At 41.6% G+C, this 26,925-nt stretch overlaps 2 protein-coding genes across 6 annotated transcripts in view; one reads left to right on the top strand and one right to left on the bottom strand.

The window, feature by feature from the left end:
• DNAJC15 (DnaJ heat shock protein family (Hsp40) member C15) overlaps positions 1-8,895 on the bottom strand; it is a 30,588-nt gene extending 21,693 nt beyond the window's left edge. For both annotated transcript variants that reach the window (XM_075139380.1, XM_075139381.1), the window contains exons 1-2: positions 8,726-8,895; positions 1,732-1,783 (exon numbers count right to left, since the gene is read on the bottom strand). In XM_075139380.1, the coding sequence (XP_074995481.1) occupies positions 1,732-1,783; positions 8,726-8,827 (154 nt within the window). In that variant the 5' untranslated portion in view covers positions 8,828-8,895. The remainder of the gene's footprint in view (positions 1-1,731; positions 1,784-8,725) is intronic.
• A 9,440-nt stretch (positions 8,896-18,335) lies between these two features.
• The window catches only part of EPSTI1 (epithelial stromal interaction 1), a 48,961-nt gene continuing 40,371 nt past the window's right edge, over positions 18,336-26,925 (top strand). For 2 of the 4 annotated variants that reach the window (XM_075139378.1, XM_075139374.1), the window contains exon 1: positions 18,337-18,632. In XM_075139378.1, the coding sequence (XP_074995479.1) occupies positions 18,436-18,632 (197 nt within the window). In that variant the 5' untranslated portion in view covers positions 18,337-18,435. Of the gene's footprint in view, positions 18,633-26,925 lie in introns of all 4 variants that reach the window. The other 2 variants (XM_075139376.1, XM_075139372.1) reach the window with 2 other exon arrangements.

Here is a 26,925-nt window from a genome sequence, read left to right as displayed (position 1 = left end):
CAAGATGTTCCCTCAACAGCCGTTTCTGCATCCTGCCCAGCCGAAGTCCCATGGTGAATTTGCTACAGTTTACATTTTTCAATCTTTGTACTATTGGGGGAGGGAGGGGAAGAGGTTTAGTATACTTCATCTAAAAACCTAGTCACGGACTGCAAAGATCCATTGTGTTTGCTCACAAAATAAATAGATTTAACTGTGTTTCAATATGATAAATGAAGATATCTGCCTTGTGAACTTTAAGAAAAAGGGCAGTATGAAACATTAGCTTTGAATATACATTATTTATTAAATACTGTTCAAAGGTTACGTCTTCAAAAAAAAGAAATCTATGTACTACCTGTTTCTTGCTGTGATGTTGTATGCTTAATCACACATTTTGTAAGTACTGCATTTTTTATTTTGTTACAAAGAGAGGATCTTCTGTGATTCAGAGCCATTCAACTCCCCACCGGCAGTGAACATCTATAGCTAGGAAAGGCTAGCGGGAACTCTATTAGACTGCATTCTCAGAAGTACAAAGCAGAATCAACAACTTCAGAATCAAGATTTGTGCCATGTTACTGGAGGATTTTCCCTGTAAATCCCCTCTCCCCAATTATTGTTTTGGTTAACTATTCACTAGCAATGTAACTTACTATTATACGCAATGGAAAAACTTTTTATAAAATGTGGCTCTACTTCATTCAAATAGCATCTTGCTTTCATTCTTAAAATACGCAATGTGTCCATAGGTTTAGTTAGCTAAGCCTGTGCCTATGTTAACACAGAAGTTGAAACTACTGTTAAGAGTATTACTGTTGAATTGCTGTGATGTACCTACATATTACCTCACCTTCTTCTTTTTGTTACCACTTCTTTGCTAGCTGCCATTAATTCTTCAGCTCAACCAGCAATAGAAATGCTAAGAGCATTCCTCTTCTGCTTCTATAAAAACACATAGATAAACTGCTTAATGCGTGTACATCACCAAAGATCTTGTCTTTCCTTCCCCTAATCAAAAAAACCACACAGCTGTACCCAGCAAACACCTGCTGAAGTTTGGTACAACTTGCATCTATTGCATCTATTCTCAGTGCATGCATTTGCACGTAGCTGACTGTGGTTGCTTTTATATGCCAAAAATAATGGAAATTGATTTGTGTATTTCAAAACCAGAATAGACCACAGTTATCTAGTCTGAGTAATCCAGAGTATAAATCATGTTAAGCCCATGCCCTGTGTTCAGACTAAAAACTATTTTTCAGTAGAACATACAGTCCAGATGCAAAGAGTTCAGGTAACAAACAGTGTACTACGGGAACAGTTTAGTACGATAAATCACTGTAGCCACTAAAACCTTCTATTTTTCTCTGTTTGAATTTGTCAAGCATCACCTTCACATCACAAGATCCTGTTGCACTCTTCCCTACAAAAGAGCATCCACCTTGCAATATGTTATTAAATAAACAAAGTAAACTTTTCACATTACATTTTGCAGACAAAAAGCAGATGGAACCTTTTAGCTGCTGCCCGTAAAATTAGTTTCTCCAGCTGTGACTTTTCAAAAAGAATTTTGGAAAATATGTCAAGGATTTTGAAGGGACAGGAACTGTAACTGGACACAATTCTCCATAGTACTCTCAACCGACCTTTCCACTTTCCATTATTTATATTCATAAAAACTTCATTAACCCTTCTGGAAACAGCAGCTCACAAGTGCCAGTTCCGCACTCAGCTGGCAATTTAGCTTACCTGCAAATGCAACAGTTGCAACACCAAGTCCAATTGCTATCATAGTTCTGGCCTAAAGCAGAAAAACAGGAATCAGAATAACATGCAAATTCTAATTTGAAATATATGTACCTTTCACTTTAACAGCGAGTATTTCTGATGTCTGACGTGGACATTTCATATATAATTTACAAGAAAGATAGAAGTAAGTTCTATATTCCACACGCTACATTAGATTTTATAGGTCAGTCCCATTAACCCATGCCAACGCATCAGGTTTAACTTGGAACATACACTGACAAAGCAGATAAAAACGCAAGGCAGACAACTATTCGGGATTACTTGAAATTATTTGCGCAGACTAGTTCAACACAGTACGTAACAGAAAGTATCAGTTTATTACAAAAACATGAAGAGCTAAAAAAAAAATATTGTTTTGCAAAGTCCTTCACTGAGAATCACATCATGACATTGCTTGAAAATGGTATTGGAATATTAACTTAAATACTACGGCCACAAATGTACATTAGTATCTTCCATCTTTCACGCTTTGACTCATGGAAGCCCCAACAAAGACATGAAGCCCAGTAACCTCTTTCCATTACTTAGTGTCAATCACTGGCTGGACTTTATCTTATAGTACAAATATTTGTAAACAGACAGACTTCTGACAGATTTCAGACAGTGTTCGTTATCAGCTAAAATTCACTTTAAGTCTAACTGGGCTCTTGGAACCAAACCCACAAAAAAGGCTTGAACATCTGATTTAGACAATAGTAACTCCTACCTTTTACTAACTCAAAACCGCCAGATTAGGTGTATATATTTTCCTAGACAGTGCTTGAAGACAGTCAGGCATCTCAAGAAGGACAATAAGAAATATCTCCATGTTGAACAAGAAGCTGCTGAAAGATATGTAGTAAACCTTGAAGAAGGGACTGACTTCTCACACGTTTGCAGAATTCAAGAAGGGAAATAAGCATTGCAAGTGTTGGAGGCATCTCTCCACTTCTGAAAAGCCTACATGTAATCTTCCAAACAAATGAAATAAAGTCATCTGTGGCACTATTTCTATTACCATATGACAGTTCAATAATGCCTTGAACTTTCCCCCAGGAAACATGAGAAATCAGATTAGGCCTGTTTAGCTTGAATTCAAAACATAACGACAGTGAAAATGCTTTTATCACCAGACTGTCTCTTCTATATGTGACTTACTTCTGCATTTATCTAAGAACTAGCTTATATATTTTCTACCAACAAGCCTGACAGCAGGACTTAAAGCTCAAATTTCAATGTGAATGCCCCAATAACTGGATTTGGAGCCAAGCTGCCTTTGCTGCTAAGGTTCCTGGAGCTAAAATTCTCTGTCTTTGATTGTACCCAATCTCACTTCTAGACAGAGAGGGAATAGGGGAAGAGTTGGGAAATACCGGTTTTAAAGCCTTCTAGAGCTGGCTTAGTAGGGGCTAGAATACAGATCGACAACTTTCCCAGCAAACGGGCAGCTGTACAAGATGTAGGCACTGCCACCACACCCAGTGGCTCCTCTGGCTTCGGCTCCAAAGGCAAGTGGCTGTGATTGCTGCCTGTAGTATTGAGCTCAGTATGGAAAAAGTGGTAGCCTGCTCTGAGCTCATCTAGAAGAAGCTATGTTCCTCTATATCTACCTTCTGGATCCTATGCATTTTAACTAAGTACCTACCTCCCACCTACCCGGATGGGGCTATTCCAGCTATGTGCATAACATAATACTGCAATTGCCTGGAGGTTTCTAGTAGAAAAAAAGAGACTCACTAAACATACTGAAAGTGGAGCTCTGAAAGTTAAGACTGCGGGAGTTTTGGCCTTAAAAATTTGCCTGTCTATCCCTCTTCCATTTCAGTGTAGTCTTCAGTCTCGATATTAGCATTCATTTCTGAATGTAAAAATAATTTCGCAGTTTTATGTCTGTTGTTCCTTTCAGTTCCACAAAATTTCCCCTCATCTTTAGGCCATGAAAAAATATACGTGCATTACCTTAAATGATAGAAGATATAAAATAGCGAAGCATACAGTTCAACTCCTCACTAAACTAAAACTCTCTTCATTTCTTCTCACAAATCAGTTTTCCCAGGCTCTCAATATTCAAACCTTCTAAAAAATTCCTCTAATTCCTCTGTTTAGACACTAACCAGAAACAGCCACAACATTTCTGAAAATGTCATAACCCTATAGAAATTCTGTATTATTCTGTTCTGTGGTTTGTGACCATGGATTTATATTCAAGACTTTCCTTGACTTGTTCAGAGTGACAGCGACAATCTTTTAGTAGGTGGTTACAGTCAATTAAGAGCTCAACAATGGGTGAAATAGATCACAGTGGCAAAAAAAAAAAACCCCAATATTTATTAGCTTGTGCTTGTCCAAGTTAAGTTATACTTGCTTTGCCACCAAAAAGGTGGTTTAAGTCAGCAGTTTACAACAAGGTGTGCAGGTTGCAACAAGGCATTAGCAGCAGACACCTCATCACAGGTAAGGCCAAGCACAGAGACCAGGCTAATAAATAATACCTGGACTCTGTCAGTTCAGTGGAGAAATAGCTTAAGTGTTTTTGCACAGTAGTCTGGGAACAGTGTAGAGACCCCTGAAGGCCTTTGATAGAGTCAGCCATGTCCACTGGGATGCATTATTTCAATCTCAGTGGAGAGCACTAGCAGTTAGTGGAAAGCTAGTGCTGTCTGGAAAACAGCAGGTAAAAAAGAAGCATGGCAGCAGCTCTAGAACAGAAGCAGTATGCAGGATCAACAGGAATATGAAGACAAACCAGAAAACTAGGTAAAAGTGATGGAAAGCTCAAGCCAGAGAGGCATGAAAGATTGTACCTCACTTCAAAACGTGGACAACCACCAGAAAAGCTGAGAAATATTGGTTTCCGGTAACTCACCTTATTTGCATTATGAGCAGGTTAGAGAAGAGTCACTTGCCACATAGTAACAAAGAAGTGATGACTTGTCACACCAAAGCACCTTGAACGTTTGTTACAGTGTGAACATATCCTAACTATACACATGTGATAAAAACTGAATTTGAATCAGTGTAAGAAAGATTGCATAGTTTGTCTTTAGCCTCTCTCAAGTACTAACCAGAAAGTCTTTTAAGTCCAGCTTGACTCAGTTTCCTCTTCCATGCTCACTTAACTCAGTTGATTATTTAGAAGAATAAGTCAAGGTCAGTCTGGTGCTTTGAAATGTAGAGTATAAAGTGCAAAGCGTTAATTAAATGCACTCCTTTCATGTCAATATTAAATGAAAGCAACTCACTATCACTGTGGAAGGGATCAGTTCATCTACAGCATGCTAATACAACTACCACCATGACCACTTTTGGTTCCCATTGCTTGAAAATGCATTTTATTTCAGACTTATAAAGGCTAAAAAAAAAAAAAAACAAAACACTTACTGACTTTCAATTATGACAGAATTGACTTTTCCCCACCTCCAAAAAATGCCGCTAAGGAATTTCTAAGATGTAGGTTTTAAATGAAAGCATTCTGTTAAGATCCAAGAGGGAAAAATAAAGAAATAAAAGGTTAAAAAGTAACATCTGTCCCTTTCTTTATTCAATGAATCAGCTCCCAAAGGTTAGTCATCAACCATATACTATTCTGCTGATCTCAGTATTTTAACTTCACTATTAGTTCAGTTTTCAGTAACAAACCCTCTTAGATACAGAAAACAATAAAACAAAGTTTTGCTAAATCTGCAAAACCTGATTTTTTAAAAATTCTTTTCAGAAACATGTATAAGAAAACACACACTTTAGAAAGGCAATTGCAAGACCTGACTTAGCAAAGTGTTTGGCAAACAAAAGAGGATAAAGCATATTAATTAACATACAGTATGTTTAGAGGTATACATCATATACTGTTAGCTTACAGAGATCTGTGGCCTAATCCTTTAATACATCAACACGGGGAAGGTCAATTCTGTCATAATTGAAAGTCAATTTATTTATTTATATATTTATTTATTTTCCAGTAGCCTTAATTTTTTAGCAGAAGAAACAGGGAAGAATGACACATTCTTTCTGCAAATTTCTAATCCACAGTCTGTGCTAACTTAGCTATACGAAAAAAAAAACCAACGACTTGTGTAATTCCTAGCATTGCAGCTTCTCCTTCTATGAAGTAGAAAAACGTTAAACTTAAATATATAAAAAGAATCTAAAATGCATAATTTTAAAATTTCAGCGCAACGCTATTACATCTGAACACAGGCTACCAGAACCACCTTTACAAATGTTAAAACATACCTGCTTGCATAGGATTTGTATTTTATACACTGGTTCTTCTAACACAATCAGTGAAAACACCCTTATTAGCCAAAGGAAAAATATTTTGCTCTTCTCACAACTAGCTTTCAGACACACAGCAAGAGCTCTACTGTCTTTTGCCTCAGAAAGCTACAGTGTAATGGAATAAAAAGCACAGAGAAAATAATCATTTGTTCTGATGGGTTGGACAGCATTTTGTTATTAGTCCATGCTTAATCACAGATCAGTAAAATAGGAAGTATATACTTACACTGAAATAAGTACACAAGTGTCAATTGCTTGCTTAACCAAAAAATTTGTTTTAGGAAGGTTCGGTTTGTTGTTTTTTTAAGTGCTGTATGCCGCTAAGAAGTAGGATAACACAAGTACATTAACCAAATGTAAAAAAATATTTCTGAAGCTACTTTTTCCCTTAAATAAAAATTCCTGACCTGAAATAAATAATTGTTTGATATGGAAGCTAGAATAAGGCTTCTATTCCTCAGAAGAGTAGGTGCTACAGCTTACTGGAAGACTGTTTCAGAGCAAACCACCCAATTAACTCTATATGGAGCCAGATATTATAAACTATTTGCAACAGATTTGATTTCATAATCTAATGTTTTCCTTCCAGTCCTACCTTCCTATGAAATTTGATTTATTTTCCGATAGTGAATTAAAAGTAAGTTCAGCTAGATGCCGTTCTCCATACTCACCCAATTCTCATGTCAATTTGGGTCATTTATTTTACAGCAACTTTTTTAGTTTGTATATAAAACTATGCCTAAAGTTTTTGACAGTTTTTCATAGGAAATGGTACCTGAACAACAGATTCACTAATAGAAGTGTTACCATAAGGCATTCAAATAAATCTTCTTGAGTACGTATGAATTAACAAAGGCCTCTCGTGGGTATCTTTGAGAACAGACGCTTTATGGTTCTACTGTTGTTCTTGTGTCGCTCCAAATTCCAAATGCATTTCTAAAACAACTACAAAAGTGACCAAGATCAAGTGACTACAGCTAACGTCCAGGACATCTCACAACCAAGATTCAAGATAGGATATTGAACAGAACTCTTTCAGCCCTGAGAGATGGATGCTGCCATTAGACTTCGCTTCTACTACTCTTTCCTTCCATTGCGGCAAGAAGGCCTTGTTAACCCTGTATGACATCAGGGGAACAGGTGCACAGCACTACAGCTGATCTTGCTATTTCTCTCTGGCAAAACTTTAGAATTTGGTTACATGCAACTTGACCTCCTTCTGAATTCCTTACCTGGGAATCCAGTAAGCATGGGTACTGTCCCTTTTTCCACTGTCTACACCTATCTACATAACACCATCTAGAGAAACTCCGAAATAGCTTCTACTGCCAACCATATGCTAACAGTTTACAATCTATACATGCCTGAAAAATACTGTCTTCTCTGCTGAAAGGCCTGGCTAAAGAATAAATTTCGACAGAAAATTGCAGCAATCCAGAACCTAGTCCTCTAAAATCCAACCACAGTCTCTGGACCTTAGTAAGAACCTGACAAAACAACTCATACCAACCAAGCAAATCATACTAACCCCACATGCAATTTTTATCCCAGGCAGGTAGGAAGACCCAAAGAATCCACAAAATTCACTAGGAATTTCCCTGCTAGCATTCCACCGGGAGAGTACATGGATGTAGAATAATGAGTTTAGAGAAAACTGCTTAAGATTACACAGCTTGCTGTTAAATACACAGAAAGTCTCTCCTGTGGGAAAAAAAAAAGTCCTAGACTGTAGTAACAATGAATAAGTAACTTAGAAAACTATGATTTTAAAAATTGTATTTTTTTAAAAAAGAAGAAGAAATGTTGTAAAGGCAACAGCATGTACACAATGAAGTATGGTAAATACGTATTTAAAGCCATTTTAAAACTGTGAAACCTTCACCATCCAGTGCTTTAATCAGTGATCCATATATTTTTCCCAACTATTCTTCCAAAGAGAACTCACTGTCCCATGAACTAGTCGAAGTAAACAGAACAAAGGAGTGGGATACAGTTACAGCACCCTTCCCACTAGAGCACTGTACGGCGTAGGAAACTTTGGAGGCATTTTGCCTCGGCTTCCAGGCCCATCCAGCCTCTCCCGCACGCCAAACTGCCGGGTGAGAATTACCCTTCTGAACCAGAGCTCTACAAAACCAGCAACGCTCGAGCCTGCGGTCATAAAACTCGCATGCTACGTGAAGGCCTCACGGGTACCATCGCTTCACGGCAGGGGAAGGAAATTTTAGGCCTTGCCTGCCCACGCCTGTGAACCTGGAGCCGCACACGGCTTTGCGCTCCCGCCCTCCCCGCTGCCCACGCTGCAGCTCCACCCGCGGCACCAGGGCCACGCACAGCCTGAGGTGAGGGGGCACACGCCTTCTCACCCCGCGCACCACCGCCCCGACCTCCCTGCCCGCCCCTAGGGGAGATGGAGAACGGCTGCCCCCCGCCGCCCCACCCCGCTGCCCTGGAGCTCACACACGTTACCCCGCGGGGGTGTGAAAGCCCTGGGCTGGGAAGCAGGGCAGGTGGCGACCCCCCGGCTCCGGGGGCAGCGGTGGCGGGGGAAGGAGGAGGGGCAGAGCCGGCCGCTGCCATCCCTCTCCTCTCCTCTCCTCTCTCCTCTCCTCGGTCGCCACTCGCGGGATGCGCTACCTCCCCTTCCCCGCCCCCACCCAGCCCCCGGCGCGCTCACCAGCCCTCGGTCCAGCTCGGCTTGGCCCTTGCCGGCGCCCGTAGGGACCCTGGTGTACTCGGCATAGCGCAGGCCCTCGGGGGAGGCCGCGGCTCCTTCCATGATGGAGAGGGGGGAGGGGAAAGCGCTACAGGTCGTCCGGAGGGACAAACCACCGGGAAGGACGGACTCCGAAGTGCCGCCCCTCGCCAATCATCGGTGCGAGGGGTGGGGCCAACGCTTCCGTCGGGCGCCACGGCCTGGGTGCGGGGGAGGCGGGTGCGCGCGGTGGCAGTGGCGGTGGCGGTGCTGTGGCGCGGGGCGGGCTCTGTCAGCGGCGAGGCGAGGCCCTCACGGCGGGGAAGGAGCCGGTTGCTGAGGGATGCCCTGCCAGCCCACCGGCTTAGCGCTGGATCGGAGCCCGGGGGCTGGCCGTTCCGTCATTTGTCCTCCTGAGTGGTTCGGGGGTTGAAGGTCTGGAGGTGGCTGCTTGCTCTGAAACCCAAGACAGCCAAGAAAGAAAGGGGGGGGGGGGAGGTGAAGGGATGAGACATAATTAATGCGTAAAAAATAGGATAAGGAGAAGGAGAGAAAACACTTGGGAGAAGGAAAGGCCGCACAGAGATGATTCATGCCATCTTAAGAGAGAATATGGGATTTAAGAAGGGGGAAAACATATGTAAAGGATAAAGAAAAATTCATCTGGGGAAAAAAACCCAAGCAAAACCACTAAAAATGCTTTTTAATATTTTTTATATTTTTATGTTTGCATCTTCATTGATGCCTGTGTATGTTTCAGTATATGTTTTGATTTCCTGAAAATGCTGACACTTAGGATCATAGTTCACCCTTCTGAAAGTCTTCTTCAAGTGATACCTCATATGCAGAAGTTGTCAATCACCATTAGTCCTGTATCACAAAATGTAAAATGCTCGATCTCCAGTACAGCAACGTAACAGCTCTTCGTTTGCCCTTACGCTGGTTTTCCTTCTCTCCTACCTGGTAGAACTGACAATGGAATTGAATTATCTGCAGATTGCTAAGCGGTGTGACTCAACAAAGAGAATCACTCTTATGTCCTATTTCGAATGACGACTGCTCTTCTGAGGCGTTGTTCCGAGCACATACCATGGTTTTGTGTATCTGATTGATACTCTTCAATCCTGTAACACCGAAAGGCAACTGCTTTAATTCATCTCTAAGTATGTTTTTAAAGTACAGCTGCCATTAACCATAAAGGTGAGTTGACCATATATAGCATCTCATTAATCTTAGACAGATGTATAAATTTAACTTTCTACAGCACAGAAGTCATTGGAAGTTGTACGATGATCCATTTGGGAAGAAATACATTCCTTTTTACTTCTTCATTTAACATATAATATACAATCATATATGATTAATTTTTTAAACCATCAGTGGAATTGAATTTCTTGTAATCTTAAAACCTATTTTCAAACGAATAAAAATGTCCCCACCTAATCACTTTTTGTTCATTGATTTGCATAAAAGTAATGCAGAATAGCATGTCTCTTACTACTATTTTGATTAGAAAACTCAGTTTAAAAAATAATAAATTGAAAGTATTGGGATTTAGGGTTTTTTCCTTAATTTTCCTCCTCTGCATTTTATTGCAGCTTGTTTAAAAAAATCTAGGTCTCTCCTGATGACATAATGCTCTTTGTTAAAGGATAATAAAACATAAGAGAAGAAACATTGTATTTGTTTTGGGGAGAAAACTGAAATGGCAGGAAATAAAAAGAAGCCAATAAATAAGACTAGGAGAAAGTAAGAGGCAAATCTATGAAGTGAAAGACTGCAGAAAATAGTATCTATTTTTTCCAGCTTCTGCAACATTTACTCATATTGAAAAATACCTACTCATAAAATTAGCATCTTTGAGTCCAGTGGGACGGTAAAGTGAATGAGAGTTGCTCATTTTAGCCACCATGTGTGTTGGGCCAGGCAACTGTAGGAAATACACATGGGTGGCTCTAAACAAGAACAGCTGCATTGCTTTGAAAAACTTGCAAGACTCAGTGGACAAAAATCAGCAGAACATCAAAAATAATGAAATTTAACAGTGCTTTGCAATTCTGGACTACCAAAACCCAAGTAGTTTAGAAGAATTTCACTAATATCCAGGTATACAACCATAATTTACAAAATCTACCTCAGTGGTACCACATAAAATCCATGTGAAATACAGGAGGGTGGGGAATCCCAAACGTTTTGCTGGCTTATGGCCAACTTGTCCACCAGGAATCATTTGTGTAACCACCTTCCCTGGGATAGAGGTGAGGCTGAACAACCCGTATTTCCCCAGATCCTCCTTCTTGTACGTTCAGACAGTAGCTCTATATTCTTCCTGGGTCACCTCCCCCTGCTCCCACCTCTTGTACACTTCCTTTTTATTTTTGAGTTTGGTCAAGGGCAGCTTGTTCATCCACGCAGGCTTCCTGCTACTTGTCTTTGACTTCTTGCTGTCAGGTTGGAAAGTTCTTAAGCTTTTAGGTAGGGATCCTTGAAAATCAAACAACTCACTTGGACTCCTCTTCAGTACTATATTCCATGGGATCCTTCCCAGCAAATCCCTGAGACCCCCAAACAGACCCCCTTAAGTCCAGGGTTGTGATTCTGCTATTTTGCCCTAATTCTACTATTTCATGGTCACTGCAGGCAAGTTCTTCCCCATTTGTAAGTATCAGATCCAGAAGAGCATCTCCCCTTGTCAGCTCCTTGATCACCTCTGCAGGGAAGTTATCATCAATGCACTCAGGAAACATCTTATGTCATTGTAAAGGTAGTAAAATTTGGCCTTTAAAGACACTGGGCCATACTATGGTCCATCCAAATACATCTAGGCAAGCTCTGAGATGGAAAGCATTGCTCTGCATGTCTTCCTCATATCACCAGCTGTACTACTAATACCACTTTCTGGACAGCGAGACTTAGGAAGAATATAAATTAAGCGGAGCCAACCAGATAATCAACACAAGGAAAAGAAATCTTTTGCTGGAAGTGAAAGACCGTAGGTCGTTTCCCTTGGAAGCAGGGAGGGGAGGAACGAAAGCAGCTGGGTCTTTGGTTATGGTTCTCTCCCGAAGCTCCTCTCAGCACGGCACAGCTGTGTGCTACACTATGCACAGGATGGTGCTGGTAGAGACAATCTGTCCATTACTATTTTAATTTAATCTTAAACGCTGGTATGTTCTAGCATATTGTCACTATTAATGTGTAGCAATGTTGTCCATATTTGTTATGCCATTTAAGTTAATTGTCTGCATACTTTTCCTGTAAATGACTTTCCTAAACAGTCTGTGCTACAGTATTCCACGTTGCAGTCAGGATCAATGCTGGCAAGAGTCTCTGTCAGGAATGAAGGAGAATCTAGAAACAGATACCAGATTGAAGCTTGTGAAATTGATAACAAGGAGGGGGGCCTTTTGGATTTACTCTTTACCACTGACAATTTCCAACGTACCTGTAAGTGTAGCACCTGACCAGTGACATTAGAATGGCAGGGACTAAAGTTTCATGCTGAAGATTAAAGTTTCTGAGGTCAGGCAGAGAAGAGAGTGTAATTGAGAGTTATCAAGGAAATCATAAGGCGTATCATACAAAATTGGTAGAGTCAGTACCTGAGCCTTGCTGAATTGTCATGTGCATACAAATGAATAAAGAATAAATCTTCGCAGCCACTGCACCAGGATTAGAGGTTGGAAGAGTTCATTGCTCCTAAAAGCATTTGTATGTTTCTTTAATTACCGCAATATACTAGAAAAGCAAAAAGAGACATGAGCTGTGGACTTCTACTAATTTCTTTAAGTAACATATTCTGAAACATTAAACAATAAAGAATGTAATGTTCTTTCTAGATACTGTAATAATTATATGACACAGGGAAGTATATAATACAAAATCCTAAGCTGGAACTAATCATGGTCTTCAGGAATTATAAGAGTACAATTATTCCTTGAAGAAGATGGTATATACGGCAAGAGGCTCAGGTATCTTTTGTGAATAAGAGTGTTAAAATAATTTATGCGCAAGGAAATCTCCTCTGCTTTAAAAACTGTTAAGAAAAAGATATATTCAGGAATTTTACAAATACTATTTTAATATTGTCAGACTTCTCAATGACTTTTTCCTTCTGGTCACAATGCTGGAGCTGGAGCTGTAAGAGTTTTTTGTTTCTGGTAGCATTTGTGTCATTTACCAGTTAATTTTGCCTTTTCCAATAGATTTATTGCAGGCATTTTTAATGGTATAAAACATTCATTTGTAGTCCTGATTGTTTTTACAACATCAGACCTTTAAAATAGCCCTGCTTGATTATTTAGTATTATAGCAATATAGGCATGCATAGCAGTCTCCAGGCATAAGAATACTCCTAAAATGTAGCAATAATTGTCAGGCACTACTTCAGGACCTCAATATAGCAAGTTCTGGACATCAGGTCAATTATATTTTCAATCTCCACTTCCTTTTACTGAAGCAGTATTAGCTAAAGGAGAGGTGGACCTGCCCTAATGCTGAAGGATACTGTAGAGAAAGCAAGGGTTAATTTTCTTTTAGGGAGTGGAAGATTATAGTTTTTGACAGGTACCGTCAATTTCAGCATTTTGCAATAAAATGGGAAGTGTGTGCAGCATTTTACATCTCCTAAATAGATTACCCAACACAGACGCACACATGCACTTGTCAAAGCTAATGGCATTCTTTCTGCTGAGCCTGACAAATTCCAGTCCTAGATCTAAACAAGAATAAATCTTGGCCAAATGTTGACATTTCACCCTCCTTCTGGGGCTACCTCTCCAGGGAGTGGAGAAATTTCTCTTCTTCAGCATCCTGAGCTGTAACAATTAGTGCTATCAACACTGCAGAATGCACTGTCCTCACAACACAGCAACCTTGCTCCTAACGAAACATTTTATGTGAAGTGCACAAAACTAAAAGCAATACTACAGCATCATTCATATTAATGTTTTGTGGGCGTGGTCTACGGTGAGCTGAGATATTTTGCTTGCCATAAGCATGTTTCAGATCAGGTATTTTAAAAGCCGAGCTGAACATTGCTTGTTGTCCAGTTTAAGGTTTTCTGTTCATAATTAATCGTACAGCAAGCTAGACTCAGCCAGAAAAACCTTGGTAAAGTAAAATGCATCTTTAAAAATTGATTTTTAATTTGCCATCATGGTATAAAAACCCTATATGCAGTGCTAATTATAGATATGCTTCTAGGTATATTTGCCATCCCTTGTCATTGCCCTAAAATACAGGGATCCTAATGATCAATTACACATATATGCTCTGTAGTGTATTCAGCTGTGTGTCTTACCTACTTAGCCAAAATATGCGGGGGAAAAACTATGCGTGTGAGCCCTTGAGCATCATACTCAGCTGTAGGACTAAGTATTTTAGCTGATGGCAAAGGGAAAGGCAGTTCTCCAGCAGTCAAGGCCTGCTGATACCATTTGCTGGCTTCTGGGAAAAATAGAGAGTGGGCTGCAGGAAAGCTAGCCTGTCCTGGCTGTCTTTCTCAAAAGTCTCCTGCAGTTTGATGCTTTTCTTCAGGCTTTAGGCTTCAGTCTCCTTGGATTAAATGAAAATCTTAGCTTTTAATGAAAAGTGTCCGTGGTTGTAGAAAAAAATTAAAAATGCAAAGCCTTAAAATCCATAAACCAACAGTGAAATAATGAAGTGAAGTGAATAATGAACAGGTGTTCTCAGGGAAGGAGAGGTGGGAGACATGACATTGTTTTAAATACTTATTTTCTTTCCCTTTTTTAATACTATTTCTTTCATAGAAGAGAGTTTTATCCCATCTGACATTCCTAAAGAAGGGATGAGGTGGCTGACCGGGATTCTGAGTATATATATATATAAATAGTGAGAGAGGATCTCTGTTATCTCTCATTGTTGGTATAGTTCATGGTGCTGCTGAGTTGGAAATAAAGGTTCAATATAGAATGTTCCTCTACAGAAATTATTTTGTTTTATTATTGTAATTTCATGAAAAACACAGGTGAAGGAGTGAATATGGTGATTCTTAATATTTTATACGTCCACTGAAGGATTTTCTCAAAGCAAAAGAAAGATAATTTTCTATTGAGGACTTTCCTCCCACAAAATTAAAAAAAAAAATTGTTAATAGCTGGAGGCAACAGAGTTCTACAGACAAAAAAGCTTTATTTTGACAGATGAATTTTCTCACTCCTTTCTCACTCCTCTGTCGCACTGGCGGGGAGGGAGAGAGCCACCAGCTGTGTGGGTGCTTGCCTACTAGCAAGGGCCAATGCACCACAGCATCTGACCCAGTTAGGGATGTAAGACAACCGTAAACATAAACCATCAGAGAGAACAGACAGCCAGTATCTGGTGGGTCTAGAAAAATATAAGTACTGAGCTAAAATTCTTATGGAGGATTTGGGAAGGATTGAGATTTGATGGGGGTCTGCATGTTTCAAGAGGATGAATACATTGGCATTCTGATACTTCGGAAGCACAGACTCTTTAGCATCTATTTAGCATGTACAACACTAAATAAAATAGGGACAGAGACTGATCCTTTGTTCTAAATCCAGCTAGCACAGACCTGCTCATATATATGCTGACTAAGACTGGCCTCCACTAGGCTTGGAGGAGCCTAAGCGGCTGGGAGAAGCCTAGCGGAGGCAATATGCAAGTCCTTCCTACCTAATACTTAAGCTCCAAGTGTCCTGAGAGCCCCAGGTGGTACTGCTGTGACCCTAAAAGTTAATTATTACTTTGGGGAGTATTTCAGCTCACTGTGTCTGAAGTAGTAAGAGGGATGTGTTGCAGCCCATCAAAAGTTGTGTTTTAGTAGCGTGAAACTGAAGGGCTGATGAATGGCGTACTATGGAATATGACAGACAGGTACATTGGATGTGTTTGAGATGCAGAGATTGCTGGGACAGTGTTGGAGGGATGTTTAGGGTGGAGGAAATGAAGCTTGGTACATTCATATCCGTACTGACTTTCTGGGGGTTATGTCTGGCATAAAACATCCTCAGAGCCAGGCCTGGATGTTGTCCTGGAGAAAGTTAGTTTGGATTGAGCTGAGAAAATAAACGAGCATTGAAGCGATGTAAGCGACCGAGATTCTAGTGTATGGGTTCATTTTACATTCCTCTTTTTTGAGCAATATAGATATAAACTGCTTAGATTCTACAGTTACTGTTTGCAGCCAGAACTTTCTAAATTTCAACAGGAAACAGATATTAGATCTGAATTTTACATAACAATGTGGGACTGAAGATACAGCAGCAGTGGCCACATTAATTATAGCCCATTTTCATAATTAAATTTGGGTTATTAAGACATCAATCTACATGGGTTAAGAAGAATCCAGATGTCGAAGCTGGATTTTTACCAAATAGGGTGCCTGTAGTTACAGCTGTTATCCCACAAGTCTTTGCAGTCCTCAGACATGACTTTCCTATCATTTGCGCTGCCTCTAGTCTCTCTGCCTCTAGTCTCTCTGCACCTCTAGTCTCTCTGCACCTCATGTATTTACCCTGCAGTCCTACATAAGGGACTGAGCTTGATACTTACTTTCATTTGCCAGCACCTTGTACAAAAAAAACAAAATATATTTGTGAAAAGGAGGGGGAACCTGGGTTAAGAGATCTTCCCAGGGCCTGCCTTTAGCAGGTGGCAGCCCACATGAAGCAGGGCAGCAAGCCTCGAGCCTTCTGGGGTGCCTGAACCTCTTCTTGGACAACTTAGGGGGTGACTCAGATTGTCAAGTGCCATGCATTTGATTTCTGGTACGAGCCCAGTCACTATCCAGGACAACATGTCTGTGCTCTCCGCAGAGACCAGAAGTAAAGAATAAACCCACACAACTGCTCCAGGGCTGTGAGGCCCATTGCTCTTTTAGCAAGTCCTGAAGACATCTGACAGAGGAGATGCTCTCTCCCACACCAGCTTGGAACACTCTGAAGCAAGAAACTGCCAGTGTTGGCAACATCAAGAGTTGCCTTGCAGCTATGACCCAGCAACGTCTTACAAACTAGACATACTCTTTTGCCCAAAGCTTACGGCTTTAAACAACATGGGTCAAAGAGGACGTTAGCCTACTCTGGTGTCCTGGGCAGTTTCCCAGACAGGGGCTGTATGAGCAAACGCTCTTGATTAATGGCCCAGGTAGCTAAAAGGCAACTGGCATCCATCCCCTCAACTGAGACAGCTCCTTAAAAAATATCCCAGAGACCAATTCTTCCCCTAAGAAACCAAAAAGAGAGACTGCACTGCCAACCTGGGATGACTTCTGTATATGTCTCAATGAATGCCGCATCATTGTCTCAAGAGAGATTGGGAATAGAGAGATCAGAGCTTGGTAGAAGATAGGCAGAGGGCCTCTGGTTGACTTCTGCTCTCTGTCTCCAAGAAGTGACCGTACTGGACTCTCCCGCAGTGTTCCTGTGTGCTCATAGACCAGGCTAGACCCATCATGGCCCAGAAGCAAGACAGTTCTAGGAGGGGTGCAAGGGACTTTGCACCAGCTCGTCCCTTTGTAACGTACTGCCATTGCACTCCAGAGTCTGTACAGAATGATTCGTGTACAAATGCAGATCACCTCTGCTGCAGAGCACGTTAGGAGGGACGGCGGGAGGGAGGAAATATTGGGCAGCTGTAGGAGATACGTGCGGCTGGATGTGGCAGCTCTGGGAGGTGTGCTGCTGGTGACAGGGTGCCAGGGAGCATCGTGAACACCTGAGAGAGCCTGTGGTTCTGCATGTGGCATTTTATCTTGCTACTTCCCCAGCATGTGTGGGGTGTGCTGTAAGACCTAGACAGTCTGGGCAGTCAGGAAACCTGGCCAGAGAAGTATCCCTTCGGCAATGTGGTTTTAGTGCAGCTTGAGCAGCTGAGGACAAAAAGTGACAGGATCTGCAATGTGTGGAGCTGAATTTCCGTAGCTCTGCTGCATAAAGCTTGAGTAGCCTTACTGGTTCTTTTTTGCTTGTTTTAGGAGCTGCCAAACATCTTTATCTTACTAGGAATATTAAGAAGGTTGCTGGTTTTCCCCAGCCCTGCAGATCCCATAGATACAATACCACTGGTCAGTTGTGTTCACTTGAAGGGATCTGCATTTTTGGTTAAGAGGATCATGTATTTTTCCTCTATTCATCAGGGAGAATTAGGAAGGCTGAAGTAAAAAAGTTTTCTGATTGAGCAGAATTGAAAGGCAGAATTGGAGTTGTGCAGGACCATTGCTTTAGGATTTATCTGAGGGTTAGTGTTTAGTTTCACTTTCATCTTTCTCTTTACACTCCTGCAAAATAGAAACCAGCAACACCCCTAGAGCTATTCCCGTCTGTCATTGGCAAATTTGAAGTGCTGGGGTAAAAAATTGTCAGAAATACGGCTTTCAGCCAGAGCTCACCGCGCTTACTCTGAGGCTGTCTATTCCATGACTGCACAAACTGTTGTTGACTGTTTTATTAGTATAGATCAGCTTTGCTGTCACCCCATGACTCCATTCTGCCTGGGTGCTGTGGTTGAGATGGTCAAACTGAGCTTCAGCTGGAGGGTGACTCGGAAACCAGTGTATGTATTTGCATGTCTTACAGCTGAGAGTCCAGGCAGGGGCGGGTCTTACAAGGAATTGAAACCAACTTGTGAGAACTCAAAAGGTTTGAGTCTTTCCCCAGCCTTAGCTGCAATACTCTTTTCTGACAAGACAAGGTACTTCCGAAGCAATGTCTGGGGTTAGAGGATGGAGGGAAGGCAGCAGGTACAGGACGGCTGCTGCCTCCAGTACCCCGTTTTCCTCTCAGGATTACCTCTGGGGTGTCAACAATAAAACAGAGGAGGCTGAAAACCCTCAGAAGCTGACAACATCTGAAGAGGAGCGAAGCGGCCACGCATCAGTCTACCAACAGCAGCAAGAGCAGTAGTAAGTAGCAAGGAGCCTGGCTGAGATGGTATTGTGTGTAGCGGGTGCCTGTTCTCCACCTTGCTCGAGGTGTGCACCTTAGGAGGCAGAAATACTTCACAGAGAGCCTGTGAATGGGCCTGGGCACAGAAGCAGCTTGTCCTCATCCTCTCAGAGCCACCTGCGCTCAGCCTGAAGCCTACATGGCTTACAACTTATGCGACAGCAGCGGCCAGTTATGCATGTTTGATATTGCCGTATGTAGTGTCATTTTTTTGGCATCTTTTTCAAAGTCAAATTTCAAATCTCGTTCTAGCCCGCTGTTTTCTGTCTCCTAATATTTCATGTTGCAAAGTCTAAAAATACTTTCTTTGCTTAAGAGACAGGCTACATTCCAGCACTGATCTGAATGCAGTCCAGGACACAGAACAGCTTCTAACAACTTCATGCTGACAAAAGTAAAGCTAAAGCGTCAGCCCTCAATTTCATTTTAGGCTTTATTTGGATCTATGCTCAGTCCATCTCTGATTTTCCAGTGACAATTCTTAGATAACTTGTATAAGCTCTAGCTTGCAGATATAATACAGAATAGAAACGGACAATAGTGTGTGTGTATTTTATGCACATGTGCTTGACATATATATGCTTAGCTGACCGAAAGTAATTATTTACAGTCTTTTTCCCCAAATGTGCTTTTTCTGAGCTGTTAGTAACAGTGCATGTAATGCTATTATTACTATGTGCTGACTTTGCTTAGCTTGCCCTTTTTCTCCCCGCCTTTCGAAGTGCAGCTGACAGAAACTAAAGGCTGTTTCAGTTTCCTTTCCCTTCTTTCTGGGTGAAGAAGGTGGAGCCACACTGTGAAAGAGGTGGCAGGCTGCCGATGGCAAGCAGCAATCAGCAGCTTTCCATTGCAACCCATGAATGCTTGCCTACTAGGTAGTAATGATACAGAGACTATTAAAAGCTGGGTAGCTTTGAAATCCGTCAGCGCATTAGTGACTGACTTTCAGGAGAGCAAACGACCATTCCTGAGTTACAGTCTATGTTTATTTTCTGCCACTTCCAAACATGAAAGACCCTCTGTCTTGCCTGCCCTCTCGCTGGCATATATCCACAGTACAGTGAGAGCAGCCCTAGTTAGCTTACGTATTTGTGCGATGAGCATTTTTTGCTGGCTTTTTTTTTGGAGGGGGATAGTGGGAGTTTTCCCATCGGTGTAACTGTCTTTGCCCCGATTTAGTCTGGGATACAAACCCCCTGGTATAGGTTAGGTAAATACTTAATCAGTTGATTAGCCTGAGCTCCCCACAGAATTTAAGGCTAGAGCAAATATATTCACACAGATTCTGACCGGATGATGGGATCCCCCCTAAAACTAGGCAAGCTTTTGGGGAAGAATAATTTAAAGCCCTGTTCCCTTTTTCATCTTTATATGATGCTTGCAGAGAGAAAGCTGTTGTGCATCTACTGCAAGGACTGTGCGCTTAATGTTTTTTGCTATGCGATACAAAGGATTATCTCTGTGTCTTCATAAAGCTGTAAGAAAGAATTCATTCCTAAACCTGGAGCGTACAAATTAAAGTCTGCATTAGTATGTAGTTAGTGAGAAGAAGGAATAAGGGAAAGGCATGTTCAAAGAGAAACCACGTAACATGAGTGGGAAACAAAAAAAAAAAATAAGTGAACAAGACTGGAGTTTGCTCCCTTCCCTGTGGGAGGGGGATGCTAGCAGTCAGTTTGAAGGAGATGAAGCCGCTTAAACTGCAATTTCCTTAACTAACCCACATTAAAGTGGTAGATGGTATCTGAAATACTGAAGCAGACAAGGGGAGATCTTTATTCTTAAAACAAAAATTAACTATTTCATTCATTGTTATTATCTTTGTTCTGTTATCTCAAGTTATGCTTCAAGAAAGATCTCAGATTAAAATACCATTTTAGCAGTGATAAAGCTGACTCAGCCTTTTAGCCATCAGTCCTTTTGAATGTGATTTTTAAAACTAAAATACTAGGACACCCTCAGAATAGTCCGGGTTTTCAGGCTCGAGGATAACCAAGGGTTGAACAGAGCAGTGGGAGAGCTGAAGTCATAGGCTGTCAGTAGAAGGGAAAATGCACAGACGAGCATTAAGCGGAAGGCTTTCAGGAATATGTGTAGCCGAGGGAACATGAGGGGCCCAAGCAGGATACCTCTGTGCCAAGGAGTGGCTCTATTCCAACTTGTGTGCTGCTTGCTATTTTCTGGAAACAGCCAGGGCATGATTTTGCTGCCAGCAAAGCAGGAATTGGCATCTCTGATGAAGCCTCTGTGTGCGTGCGTGTGATGTTTCCACGCAAGCTCGCAGCCTCAGGCTGTGCTTCAGAGCAATTGGGAGTGGGAAAACACCTTAGCAGCATCTTAGGGTGAGATCAGGTGACCTTTCACGTAGACTGGACACAGGAAATATGTGTGGGACATGGCATGTTGTAGTCTCATCCACTAGTCGATATTCAAACTTAACTATTAAAAAGTACAAGGTGGGCAACTGGTATTAGAGGGTAATTTTTCTCTTGCTTTGGAAAAGCCCTTATATGATATGTCGACGCTGAGAAGTAATAATAAAATGGTCCCAATTAAGTTAAGAAGAATACTTGTTAAATGCAAAATTGAAATGAAACTTTGCACATCCCCCTCCAGTTATATATAGGACGTGGTTTCAGGCCATGGAGAAAAAACCACCAGGATGACAAGTGCTTGAAACTGCTTATAATAATAAGCTTGCATTTAAGTTACTTCACTTTGTCTGCTAAGTGCCATGAAATTAACTTGTAAAAAGTGAATTCCCAAATTGCTCCTGTTCATGTCTATTCAGAAACAAAAGTCTGTACAGAAGAAAAGGTGGAGGAAAGTGGGGAAATTAGAGGCTGAACTATAGCTAGTGCCTGAAAAAGAAAATGCTGCCTCCAGTCAGCAGTCTGTCCTTGGTGCCTTTAAAGCTGGCAAGAATAATACTGGTTCTGGTAAAACCCATTAAAAAAATCAAATTCAAAATAATAAAATCTGAAGATATATTGTCGCTAGAAACAGCTGGTAACGGTCCCTCATCATTTTGTGTGAAAGGAGAGCAGAGTTACTAGAATGCTTGACTCGCAAAATTGTATGCTTTGACTGCCTGAGCCAAATCCATCAGGGCTTTCTTTCCTTCCTTTCCAATCTTCATCCTGAATTAAAAAAAAAAAATCTATAGTGTTGTAAGACCTCTCAATCTTTTGCTGATACAGTATACTTAGCAGTTCTTCTGAAAATTTTATTTTCTTTCACGATCTGAAATTTCTTTTTAAAAACACCAAATTAGTCTATGAAACTGGAGGTGGACGCTTAGCAAAATGCTTGTTTTGCCCACTGCCCTGCCACTGGTGGGAGTGCTAGAAGGGTAGTTTGAATGATGGACAATCTGTTTAGAGTTGAGCTCTCCGTTTGCTGCACAGGAGAAATCTCCCAACTCTCCATCTTTCAGGCTGATGGACTAATCTTTACAGCCCAGTGGGGCGATTCAGAGATGCCTGGCTTCGATGTGGTCAGTAGCCATCCTAATCTCCAGCCAAGTGTTTGGTGGCTGAGTCCATGTAAGAGGATAACTACGCAGTAAGATTTCTGTTGGTTTGGATAATGGGGGTTGCTGCGTTCCTCATAATGTGTGCATGGAGGGAAGGAAGTCCTTTTAACTACTGTATTAGAAGGCTTTCTTGGAAGAGCTTGGTTTGCACAAGCCCCGACATGTTCCCGTGATGCATAGCTTGATGAGGGGCTGTAGTGAGACAATGGATAAGGAACATATGGGAGGATACTGTGTTTGGGCAGGGGCAATAAAAGGACAGCAAATACTGTGGTGCAGAGGCAGAGGAGGAGGAAATATATTGTTGAAAAGAAAGTGGGGGAAGCAGAGATGAATGTGCCACAAGCTTAGGTCTTAATCTTCATGTGATACAGCGTCTGACCTGCTCAGCTCTCCAGGCGTGCTGGCAAGCCCGACTCACAACACACGGCCGCCCCTGCGGGGGGTGGCTCGGCTCAGCACGGTGTTGCCAAGCCCAGTGCCTGGCCTGCCCACGTATGGATGCTCTGCGCTCCTCACGGCTAGTGATTACCAGGTGCTCCAGCTGGCTCTGGCACGCTCGCTGCATCCCTGGCACTGTGCTGCGCTGAGGTAATTGAGCGGCTTTGGGACCTGGGGACAGCATGAGCATGGCCACGTCTGACTTTGTAGACTTTGTTGGGTCCGATGTTAGTCTACCGCGCTGCCGCAGCGAACTCTCTCCCGTTGGTGTATCTGCCCACGAGCGTATGCTGACTAACGGCACGTTAGCGTTTTCAGGGAAGAGAGAGCGCTGTGCTGCGAGCCGAGTTTGGGCTGAGAGCTATCCCTTGGCTCCCTGATTTGATCCATCACTGTGACAATTTCCTTGGAGCTTTAGAGGGTGGTTAAGATCGTCTTCCAGCACCGATGTGTTTACTGCACCAAGTGGGGTGCTGGTTGAAGCACCTGCTGTTCTTTTCACTCTGCTATTGCATGTTGAGCCCAAAGCAAGCTGCTGAATCCAAGCCCCATCTTAGCTCTTGGAAATTCAGTTCTGAGATTCAATTTTACTCTTTGGACCAAATTTTAACTTCAGGTATTTCTCTACAAGCTTGTGGGTACCAGAGAATTGAGACTTGGGTGCCAACGGCAGAACCGCAGGTCTGTTGCTTCCCTGCTTGTTTCTGACTCTCACCTTCTCCTGGGCCTCTCTCTGCTGCTGTTTTCCTTCTCGCTCTTCCCCATGCCAGTTCACTTCTACAGGATTTAACTCTTTGTTTTATCCTGAGGCCTCACTATGGCAAAAATGTTGGCCATTTTAATGAAAGCTTTCACTAACCAGAGGGACCAGATACAGAAGTGAGTTACCCTGGCTTAATAAGCTTCCAGACATCAGCTGAACTGTGGTAATTAAGTGTCCTCCTAGCCTGTGGCAAACACCGGACAAAATCCGTGAACAGAGACTTTTGATGATAAACATTTTCTGCTAATGCAGTTTATTTTCTGCCTCTTGTGTCAAGAGCGCACGGGCAGCTAGGATGAATCAGACAGTGTATAATGTTAAGCCCCAGTAATTCAGTTTTGCCTCTGAACTGTAAACTGGTAAGATGCTGCTGCTGATAAAGATGGAAAGCCAGAGCCCCAAAGCCGCATGCAAGGTTTGTACACCCTCCCAGAGCTCTGCTTATGGCACCACTGGAGCACAAAGCATATTGCTCGACTGAGGTCTAGAACTGTGGCTGTCAGTTATCCTCAGCACCTGGCTGTGTGTGCATTGCGAAATAGGGATACCTATAGGACAGTTGTTGTCTGCTCGCTGGGATTTGGCATCTTGTAGCCCTCTGATTTGGCAGCTTCTGTGGTGCTTAGCAGCATATGGCTGCTCCATCAGGCGTGGGAGCCTTGGTGAAAAGAATACTTTGTGGTGGCGTGGACTTGACTGCTCCTAAAACAATTCCTGATAACTGAATGCAAAGTTCAGCTTAGCGTATCTTTGAAGGAGTCTCGACAATTGTCTTTGGCAGTTTGGTCCCTTTTCTGTTTTAAATTCAGTCTTAACATGTTATTTAATGCAGTATTTCACCTATATCTTCCCTTGAGTCCTTCCTCCAGACTGAACCTGCCCAGGTCTTTTTCCCAAGCTTTAGTCATTTGTGTTGCTCTCCCACTACACGCTCCTTGGTTTCTGTCTCTTACAGAGAGCACATTGCCCAGCAGAGTGAAATATTTAGCTTTCAGCTTTGTGGCATTCACGTACTGATGCACCCACAGTATAAAACACATTGGAACTGGAAATAGTTTATAACAGCCGTTACTTTTGTAACTCTTTAAACTATTTCACACTTCATTTGGAAAGCTCCCCCGTGGTGGATGGCTGGAGCAGGCTTGAGGAAAAACAGAAGGGCACAGCTCTGCAAGAAACGTTATTGGTGAACGGCAGTTCTCATGTGTTTTTTCAAGTTTAGAAATAAACTATTTTATACAAACCTGAAAGAAAGTAGAACAAAGGTTTCTGTGGTCTGTACCCTGAAAACATTGAAAAAGGGTTCCTTGAGTGGTGCTAGTTAGATGGGTAGAGTTACACACAGGATTCAGAATTTAAGATGCAGACACAGTGTTCTCTGTGTTGCTGGTCACTCAAACTGTAAACTATCTTTGCAGATTTTCTATGACTGTATTGCATGTATCTCCCGATTGAAGAGTTTCTATATCTATCTATTTATATATAGTTATATAGGTGTTTATCTTCCCACTACTGTGGTATTTGATATCTGTCTGTTTGAAAAATCATATGAGGTTGCTTTTTGTTTTTACTTCAATACAGATACATTCTCTTACTGGGTTGTAACTTTCTTACTCTCGTTAATATCTGTTCAGTCTGTGTAATTAGTCAATACATTCCCATTTTCTGTGGAGAAAATAAACCAAAAAAAGTCTCATCAAGATTAATACGATCTATAAAGATAGAAGACGGTTTGTTTCTCTTTTTTGAAGAGCTATAACCTGAGTAAGATGTTCTGCCACCCTCTCCCAGTGACTTCTGTATTTTTATTTATAAAACAACGTTACCTTAAAGATAGGCTTGAGTCATATAACAATAAGAATCATTATTAGGGAACCTGAAAAGTTAAATTCTTTATCATCTTTTCTGGTTGTGGATTTTGAAGTACTTCGTATATTGGTATAAAGTACAAAAAGTCTGCACATCACTGATAGCTTCAAATCTTCACATTTCCTTAATTGCTACCCAGGTAAGTAGGATAATTTGCTCCAGACTTACGGCTACTGTGGCAACTCAGAAACTGACTGGAATATTAAATTGACAGGCTGTAGTGGGTTTTACAGGTTTTACTGGATCAGAGGTTTTGTCTGAACAAAGAAATGACACGCAATATCCTGCAAATGGGCTAAAACACAAGGTGAAAGCTGGTGGTGGGTTTTTGCATTAACTTTCTTCCCTTCAAAAAAAAAACTCAAGAAAATGAGGGATGCTAGGTGTGGATTTTAATTTTAGCATTAGAACTTGTAGGACAGATGGTGTCTCTCAGGCAACAGCTCATCTGGCTCCTCTCCTGCTGTAGGCTTGAAAAGCAAGGACCGGTTCATACCCTGACTTTCACCCACCCCACAAGAAGTTTACCATGTGCTCGCTCTTCCTTCCCCCTGATCCCAGTACCCAAAGCTACACTCTTACATATCTATCTTTCCAGAGACCAAGGTGAACGCTATAAAATTAGATAAACTCACTAATGCTCTTTTTTCTTTTTTTTTTTTTTTTGTTAACTTGGACTAAACCTAAGTATAAGCATTAGGTAAAAGACAACCCAAAGTTGGTATCCTCTTCTCCCTTTCTCTCCCCCACTGGAGACTTGACATCTTCATTTTATTTTAACTTTGCCTTTATATCAATAACATGGAAACCAAATTGGCCTTTAAGTAAGCACTCTTTTAACCACAACGACTCTTACGCTGCTCTTTGGAAAACAGAGCGGAGCTTTCCCTGGCGGTAAGTGTAGTGTCACCTCTATCCCTTTCGTAAACTGATTGATCTTCGCTGTTTTTCACGTGCCGTCCTTCTGAGCTCCTGGAAAATGACTATGCTCAGATGTCAGAAGAGTGGCCCCCTCTGAGCCACTCTGAGCCTTCCAGCCAAAAAGCAGAAGCAGATAAAGGAAATGATTCATGGCATAAGGGCTAGATTTGATATCGTGGTTTCTCATACATGTGCAGACATGCCGAGGTCCATGCTTTCTTTTTAATTTGATTCCTAATTTTAAAAAAACAACCAACCCAACACTGTTTGAAGTCATTAAAGTACATCTGATGATACAAAAACTCTTCTGCCCTCTAGTGTTGTGAAGCAGTGGGACGTCTGAGATGCACTGATGGTGTTTCTGGGGGAAAATATGTAGCCTTGCAACTCACAATTCCAGTCATTTTTTTCACTGATGAAGGGAGGGGAGTGTAAAAGGTACTTAATAATTTTTATGTATGAACTTGAGAGAAATATGATCTTAATATCTGAAACAGCCAAGAAAAACTAGTAAAAAAATTCTTGAAACTGATAAAATGTACAGCAGCTTGTCAAAGGCAGTTTGGGATAAATTGTAAATGCTACTACTCCATCAAATAAAGAAAAATCTGAAAAACCATCACTGATGGGGAATGTTATGCCATAAGCAAGATGGGTTGTCAAAACTTCTTTTAAGTAACTGTTGTAATTGTGCTGCAAATGCTGGAGGGGCGTTGCTGCT

The sequence above is a fragment of the Calonectris borealis genome, chromosome 1 (genome assembly GCF_964195595.1).
Source record: "Calonectris borealis chromosome 1, bCalBor7.hap1.2, whole genome shotgun sequence".
Lineage (NCBI taxonomy): Eukaryota > Metazoa > Chordata > Aves > Procellariiformes > Procellariidae > Calonectris > Calonectris borealis.
The sequence above is the reverse complement of the archived record's forward strand: the minus strand, read 5'-3'. Positions and strand labels throughout refer to the sequence as shown.